The sequence below is a fragment of the Pteronotus mesoamericanus genome, unplaced genomic scaffold, assembly GCF_021234165.1.
Source record: "Pteronotus mesoamericanus isolate MK-2021 breed Mesoamerican mustached bat unplaced genomic scaffold, CSHL_Meso_final contig_751, whole genome shotgun sequence".
Classification (NCBI taxonomy): Eukaryota; Metazoa; Chordata; class Mammalia; order Chiroptera; family Mormoopidae; genus Pteronotus; species Pteronotus mesoamericanus.
Window position 1 is genome coordinate 5,305 of NW_026555250.1, and position 8,689 is coordinate 13,993.

The 8,689-nt window shown below is 38.9% G+C and overlaps 1 protein-coding gene across 1 annotated transcript; it reads right to left on the reverse strand.

Moving 5' to 3' along the window:
* Positions 1-3,048: 3,048 nt before the first annotated feature.
* On the reverse strand, positions 3,049-4,849 carry LOC129079067 (COP9 signalosome complex subunit 2-like). Its single transcript, XM_054584026.1, is given in 1 exon segment — positions 3,049-4,849. A coding segment is annotated over 1 exon segment (1,353 nt). The 5' UTR covers positions 4,845-4,849; the 3' UTR covers positions 3,049-3,491.
* Positions 4,850-8,689: the final 3,840 nt, after the last annotated feature.

An 8,689-nucleotide genomic window follows, 5' to 3' on the forward strand; every position in this document is an offset into this window, starting at 1 on the left:
CATTTTTAAAAGAAAGACATATGTGCAACATTGAGTTTTCTGGGTTTAATTAGGCCCTACTCTGCACAGTGGACTGTGGTAGAGATGAGATGAGACACAAAGACAGACAAGATCCCACCTATAACGGAGCCCACAAAATACAGTAAGAAGAAGTCAGGAGCACGGTAAATGGGGTTGACTTCAAAAGAACAGTATGATCTGCAGAAGCCAAGTGATGTTGTTTGGTTAATGGATACTGACATTCCCAGGTGAGATGAAGAAGCAAGTATGGAAACTTGCATTAATCTTAAAGGCTGGGATCTGGAGAGGTGGACATGAGAAATACAAGTTGGTGGTATCAGTAACAGGCTTTGAAGAAGATATACAAACAAAAAGGCAGGAAAGTAAAGATGTTTATGGCATAATGATAAATCAAATTTGGAAAAGAAGGCTGAATATTATCACGGTGAATATGTACTTTATGGGTAAGAAATAAAAATCATCATTTATTAATCCATTACTATGTGCTTTGCTAAGCTCTCTGCACAAATTATCTCATTTAGTTCTTACAAAACTCCCTGGGGAAGGTATGGCTGTTACCCGACTTGATCAGGGGGAGTCTGAGGCTTATACATTTGGCTGAGCTTGCACGGCTGGTACCTGGGGCCACAGTCATTTCAGTGTCTGAATAAAGGGAGAGCATGATCCAAACAGAATTAAAAGTGTATCAAAGGTGGCAAGTGAATAAAATGAAGGTAAATCTAGTTAGGAATCTATTTCAGAGAAAAGGAAAGATGGACAGGAGAGACAGTAAAAGAATGTACATATGTTCCAACCTGGTTCTCTGACAATCACAGTCTGCTTGCCCCCTTACAGTGGCCTGGTCACCTGACTCATGACGAGCCACAGCACAACCGCAGCGGAGTAATCACTCCACTGCCACAAAGAAGAATGGTGCAGGCCTCTGTGAACTGCGTAGGGGATTCCAGGCTGTGCTGCCACCAAACAAAGCAAGGCGCAGAAGAGAATGTACAATGTACAACCTTCTGTACACGACTGGAGGGGGAATAAGAAAGCACATGTGCAAAGCAAAACGCAGGAACGACAGAGCAGAAACGAATGCAAACAGCAGCTTCTGGGGTGGGTGGAATGAGATGTAGGAGGAGTAAGACAGGAGAAAGACTTCTCTGCAATATGGCTTTTTAACATAGATCTACCATTTGAAACTCATAAATGTTTAAGTTATTTGAAAATAAAACCAAAAAGATTTACAACAAAATTAGAAAAAAATTAATCCACTGCATATCACATTGACAATGTAACCATACAAAAAATAATTCAAATAACTTTTAAACAAGGCATTCTGACTATTCTTTATGAGGTCTATTGTAAAGAAAAGTCAAAAAATATTAAACTCCAGTATGTTTTTCATTGAGATATAACTGACATGCATTATATTAGTTTCAAGTATACAACATAATGATTCAATATGTCTATATTGCAGAATGACACCATACTAACCACTATAGAATCTTTTTTCTTTTCTTTTTTTTTTTTTTTTTTGAATACAGGCACAGGAACTTGTCATTTTTATTTGGGTAACAAAGGGTCTCCAAATTATACTAAAAAAGAAATCCTAGTTACTATCACTCCTGTAAAAAAAAAAAATTAGCACACTTTTCACAAGTTATTTATGTAAAAGAGAAGAAAATACACATAATTTTATATCTTAAACTTTTTTATTCCCTACCAAAGACATTTTGTCTTTTGTTTTCTTTGTTTTCTACAATATCCAACTTGTACCTGTTATTTAATACTGCTTTAATCTGCTGAAGACATTAACTGATTGCTTTCCTAAACCTATGGATTATATAGTTTTAGTATAAATATATATCACATATTTTCATAAAATTTTGACAAAACTGAATAAGCATGCCTTGTTTTAAGTCCATTATCCTTACACTGTTTATAAAATCTGATTTAATGATCAAAAATTCTTGGCTGCCATTCTTCAGTTACAACAGTCTTCCTTCTGAACTGCCACTCACTTCTTTTTACATAATAACAAAGCAATAGAAAAACCAAAGAAATTATCTTAATCTTAGTTCTTCCTTTTGACGCTATAAAATAATGTGATTTTTTTTTTTTAATGAAACAAATACATCCAAAACTCAATACATTCAAATGAGCTGTGTCTCCTTTAAGGTAGTCAGTCACCTTGGACAGCCAAGTTCATTCTCTTAACTATGCTACCACTGCTCAAAATACCTTTAAAAACTCTTTTGGGATTGCCTCCAAAGCCAGCTGCATACTTTCTATGATTACCTCAAAAACTGATTTATTTTTTGTAAACTGTTAAAAGTCATTTTGTGCCAAATAATGGTAACTATAAGATGATCAAGCTTGGTAGTACTTTTCTTTTAAAACAATGTGTAATCATAAAGTGAATACTCTGTGTGACTTAAATTAGCTATGAATGCAATTCTAAAAGAGCAAAACCCGAGATTTTGAGCAATGGTAAATTGCTGGGATTAGTAAATAATTTTCCAGGATAATCACTATGTAGGGTAACATTCATTTAGCTGTCTATGTTCTGGCATATTTGTTTAAAGTGAACATTCTGAGAGTTAGAATTTATTATTTTAAAAAGGAGTATCATTCTTAAAAAAATTTATTCCTTTAAAGCATCACTGTTAAAAGTAATATGGAAGTGTTTTGTTAGAAACTAGTTTTTACTTACTTTATCAATAAAGATTTTTTTTAAAAACTTGAAAGCAAACAACTAAACTTATTTGCTGCCAGGCTTTTAAAAATTGTTAACTGAAGATAAAATTTGAAAGTCCTAAGGTACTAAAAAAACAAAACAAAAACCCCAAGTGTAATAAGAACACATCAAGAACCAAACTACAATTTCTGAGCTGCACTGTTTATTTTGCTGCTCGAAACCTAACTGACAGTATGCCACTATAATTGTGGGGTTTCATCTAATCCTTTACTACACTGCAGGTACAGAAATATACGGACACATTTGTGGAGAACTGACATTTTGAGAAATGCAGCAAACATTTTAATTTATACATGAGAAAAGGAAGTGTTCAAAAGGGTATGCATTTCAAGTTATTGCAGGTTATTTGTGAGAGAATTTCTGTAGGTAAAACATGTTTAAGTTTAACCAACAGTAGCATGTCAGTGTATTTAAAATCATGACAAAAATCTTCTCTCTGGTCATGTTGCCCATGACAAATTACTATGATGTTGTATGTTTAGGGCAAGATGTCAATACAGCATAAATCGCATGGCATTTTGGTTTTCTTCTGGAGATTAAAGCTGTTTTTCTTGGGATAAATGCAGCAGCAAAACACAAACCAGTTGATCAAAAAAAGCACTTCTGCCATTAACTCCAATAATTTTCAGGACACATCAACCGACAGTAGTTTTGCCATTCCCAGTTCTTTTAAGAATTACATCTCTGCACTGTTGCCTTAAGTACGTCTGTAAAAGCTTGTTCTCTGTTAAGCCAGTTTAGTGACTACAGCCTGGTTGAGAGAATTTAGTTGGTTGGTCCATTTATCTAGTGCAGTATATCGAGCACCACCCCTCTTCTGATGATCCAGTTCAAGGAGCTGGTTGACTTGATCAATTCGGCCATGAATAGTGTTACCCAACATGCACTGCACCAGCAAGCTCTCCACATCAGCTACATCTATGTTTAACTCCTTAGAAATAAAAGGAATATGTATTCTTGTGTAAGGCTTAATTAATTTTATGAGCACTTGTGTTCTGATGTTTCTCAAAGGCTCTTCAATGTGTTCCCTTATGAAAGGATCATCCATGATGTTGCTGTGGTTTGTTTTCAGAATCTTTTCAAATTCAGTGATGTCATTATTCTGATAGGCACTTACTAAATTCGTCACTGTGAGAATTTCTGGGTCATTTTTGTATGGTTTGGCCTCCTGTGAGTCAAATGGATTTATTCCCGATTTCATTAGCATATTTGCTAAGACCAAATGTGTTAAGCAAGAGGTTCGTCTTGGACTTCCTGATTCATCATAATTCTTGAAGGCTTCAAAAAAGTCAGTGTGTGCCTTTTCAAATTCACCTTCTCTCAAGTGCATTTTACCACCGCGTTCTCTGATGACGCCCATGATCAGTGGATGAGGGATGGCAGACTTAATGTGAAGTGATTGTTCATAGAGTCCTTTAAGTTTTTTGTTATTTTTCTGTGCTGTGTACATTTGAATTTCCAAAGCATATATTTCTAATAACTGTGTACCCTTTTACAGGTCATCTTCTCCATCATCAGTCTGGCAGGACTGATGTAACTGGCTTAAAATTTTTTGAAGCTTTCCATATTCCTCCCGTTCTAAATACAACTTTCGGAGCTTTGTGTTTGTCTTAAAACACAGTCTATCATTCTTAGCATCTTTTAAAGCTTCCAGTGTTGTTTCATAGAATTCCTGCAGTAAATCCATCCAACATAAAAAATCAGAATTCTGCTTGGAAGTAGAGATATAATCAAGAATAGAATTAATGGATTTTTCAGAATAATTTCTTGTGACTGCACTTCGAATATAGGTCAATAGTTGTTTATATCTGTTCATCATTTCTGGAAAGTTCGTCAACTTGAAGTTAATCTTAATCATTTGTTTCAGTGCTTTAAATCCCCATTCTCCTTTTTCGCCTTCAAATTCCAAAACCTTCTGAAAACTGCTTAATGCTGCTTTTGGGTCATCTTCCTTTAATGCTTTGGAGTTATAGTATTGATTTTCCAAATCCACATTTGGCTCGGAGTTACTGTCTTCTGAGTATTCCAGGTCGTAGTCCTCTTCATCATCACACATGAAATCATCTTCCATGCCAGACATCTTGGCTGGGAAAGGGGGAGGGGGCTCTTTTTTTCTTGTGATAAAAACTGTTAAGGTCTACTCTCTTAGCATTAATAAGTTTACTGTTAATTGTAACATTAGCATTGTAATTCTAAAATTATTGTATGTATATTTAGGGATAGAGCTAACGATGTGTACTCATTTTATAAGAAACTAAATTTTTACTGTTGGAGAAAACAGATGCAAATATTAAATTTGTTTTAAAAACCTGCAATGTTAAATTTTAATCGGAAATATTGGTATTAACTCATGATTAAATTACATACGTGTGCATGTGTTTGTGTTTTTCTCTGCTTGTCCACTAAAAGAGCTAAGAACAATATATCAGTAACAAAAGCACACCTGAAAGCAGATACCAGATCTTGGTTTCTATAAACTATTGGTTGACCAAAAAGTTCATTTGGTATTTTTTCCATAAGATGGCTCTACTAGTGCTTAGTTGTCTTTAGCTTCATTTGAAACAATTTTGTTAGACTGTATTCTGACAGCTGTCATATCAGCATGCACTTTAAAAAAACTTAAAACTCGTGAATTTTTGTATAGTCATTTTACTTATTGTAGAAGAAAATACACATTCTTGACCTCTTATGCTTTATTATTTCAAGAAAGGTAAAAATGCAACTGAAATGCAAAAAGAAAAAAGATTTGTGTGGTGTATGGAGAAGATGATGTGACTGATCGAATGTGTCAAAAGTGGTTTGTGAAGTTTTGTGCTGGAGATTTCTTGCTGGACGATGCTCCACAGTCAGGGAGACAAGTTGGAATTGATAGTGATCAAATTGAGGCACTAATTGAGAACAATCAACATTACACCATGCAGGAGATAGCCGACATACTCAAAATATCCAAATCAATAAAATTGTTGATGAAAATGAAAAATATGCCTTTAATTTTTCAAAAAAGAACCTATGGCATTTTTGGCCACCCCATTAACAAAATCAAGTTCCTTGATGAAGTGGCTGATTCCAGGTGTGAGGCAGAACGAGCACAGGCAAGGCTGGGATTGGCTGTTGTTTCCGGCAGCCGGAAAGCTCGAGACAAGAGGATTCATGACCAAATACCACAGGAGTCCTCTTAAGGGGACTCTCACTATCTCAAATTTGGGATAATTAAACTATGTACCCATAATGATACTCAAAAAAGCAAAAATGAATGGAGAAACTAAGGGAAATTTCTTTTTTTAACAGAAGACTATCAGAAAACAGAAGAGTAATAAAATCAGAAAATCATCACTTTGCAAGCCTCCATGTAAAAATTGATTCAGGCAAAAACGATGAATGGATGCTAACATCCTCAGCTGGCAGGCTGTTGAGAAGCGGGAAGCTCACTGGTCCACACTGGCATCCCACAGGCAACTCAGCAGGCACACAGGGAGAGAGGCACTTCCGCAGCAGAGAGACCTGGCAGCAACAGCCTCAGCCAAGTGATCACTGATTTTTGTCTTTGATGTGGTACAGTGTAAAGAGCATATATCTCATAGAATAGTTATGTCAAAAGTATATAACCTGAGTTATCACAAGGCAAAAAACAGGCTAATTACACCCAGAAGCAGAACATTCTACAAGCCATGTGGCCTGGATCCTTCAAAAAGAGTCACTGTCAATGAAACAGACAAAAATAAAAAGGCAGATGCGGGGGATGGGGCATGCTGTTTTAGATTTTAAAAACTAAGGAGACAGCAATGAAGGAAGAGATTTAATTAAGCCTCAGTTAAAATAAAAGATCATGAAAGCATTTGGGACAATGGGGGATTTGAAATGGACTATGTGAGATGATATCATGGAATTATTCATTCCTTAGGAGTGAAAAAGACAGAATGGCCATGCAGGAGGAGGATACTAAACACATACTGAGCAGCTAGTAGTCAGGACATCTGCCACATATTTTCAGTGGTTCAGAGGAAAAAGTACATGTGTGTCTTTAAAGTGAAAATGAGAGTTACTCTCATATCACAAGATTCTGTAGTAAATGGAACGGTAAGTCTAAAGGGCTTGCCCCGCGGCTGGCCAGGACAACCCTCAGGAACTAACTCCACTCCGGAGCACTCCACTGAGCCGGGCCTGAGGAGACACAGGCAGCAGTGCCTGGTTGGCCTTGTCTCCCAGGTCCAGAATGAGGGTCTACCGTGAAGGAAAGGACAGAGGGATTGAAGGACACTGTCTCCCTCTAAACGCAGCCCCTCCCTCCCTCAGCTGGAGAAAGCGTAGACTGGAACCAAGGTCACAGTCACTGGGTAAGGGTTCTAGCTAGCCACCCCATTATAACCAGAGTAAAGGCACGCTGCTGGGAACCATCCCGCCTGGTTTCAGGAACTGTAGCCTTGCCGACAGGCAAGAGAGCTCCAAGGCTTGAGCTGAGCAAGGAGGCCTTGGGAAAACAGGCCACTGAGGAGACAAAACCGGTCCCCCTGGCAGAGGCACAGCCCCTGCGTCCCTCACATCACCCTGCTTGGCCCCAAAAGATGACTGGTTAGTCAATGACAGGTAATGCCCCTCAATGGCATGGGTAACCTGAGAGAGGCACAGTCACATAGGGGCCATCAGGGAAGGACTTGGGGGACATGGAGAAGGGGGAAAAAATCCCTTACCCCACGGCTTTGATATGGCCGGAGTCCTCATTCTATCTGTAAGAAGTCTCCTTATCTCTTGGGGGCTCTGCCCCACCCACCTGGCTCAGGCTTGAAACAATACTAAAGGCAGGTACAGCCCTAAACTGGATCAGGCAGTTCCCCAGGGGTAGAAATCAGGCCTAGAAGTTCCTTGAAGCATGCTTTGTTCTTCCTTCAAAAGCTATGATAACCAGCTCATGCTGGGAAGGAACTTTACATTATTCACAGACCTCGATCTGAGGCAAATCTCTTGTGCTCCTTCAATTGTTATCTACGATCTCTATTTGTTTTCTGTAAACATAGCCTTTTGATATTGATTGATGAGCTTTGCATCCATACCCCTGTGCAGACAGTTCTCAATAAAAGCCACTTCAAGGGAAGGGCTCAGGGCCTTCTCCACTAGAGGGAAGCATCCCTTCTCCTGGCAGACAGAGAAATGTATGGGACGACTTATTTTACTTCCTCATCCATGATGACCCAGAGCATACTCTGTGGGACAGAGTCCGCCCTCCATCTCAGCTGGCGCCCAAACAGGGACCTCAGGGACCTGGGTCCTCCTCAGCTGGCACCCAAACAGGGACCTGAGGGACCTGGGTCCTCCTCAGCACTCTGCCATGTGGTGTTTAAGTGACACTAGCAAACATTTTATTTTCACTCAACTGTTCCTTAACTTTCATTTACAAGGTCATTTTATTCAGACATATTTTAAAAACTGGAAATATTTACCTTATCATGACTGGCCTGACAGTTGGAAAGCTGTATTAAGACCCATGTCCCAGGCTGGTGGTCCCTCAAATGTGCCAGCAGACAGAGCTGCCTGCTCTCCAGCAGTCACGCGCTTCTGCCTCAGGCCCTCACAGGCTTGGCGAAGTCCTCTGGGGAGGCTGAGCTCTGCCCCCACAGCATGGCCCTGTCCATATGCAGCATCTTGGAACTGTGAGTAAGGAGACATCCGAAGAGCACAGGATGACAAATTGCAGACAGGCTCACAGATCAGTCCTGGTCTCCTGAGACACACGCTGGACAAGGCAACCAACTCAGGTGGCAGGTAACCAGACAAGATGGAGAAGAGGGGAGGGAAGTCCTGGATGATGTAAAGTGTCCCTTTACCCAAACAAACAAAAATCCAAATTTCACAAATGAGGTTCTTCCCAAAATAAAAAATGGTACTGAGCAACTTATAGAACACTAACCCCTACCTGTGAAGCTGAAATAA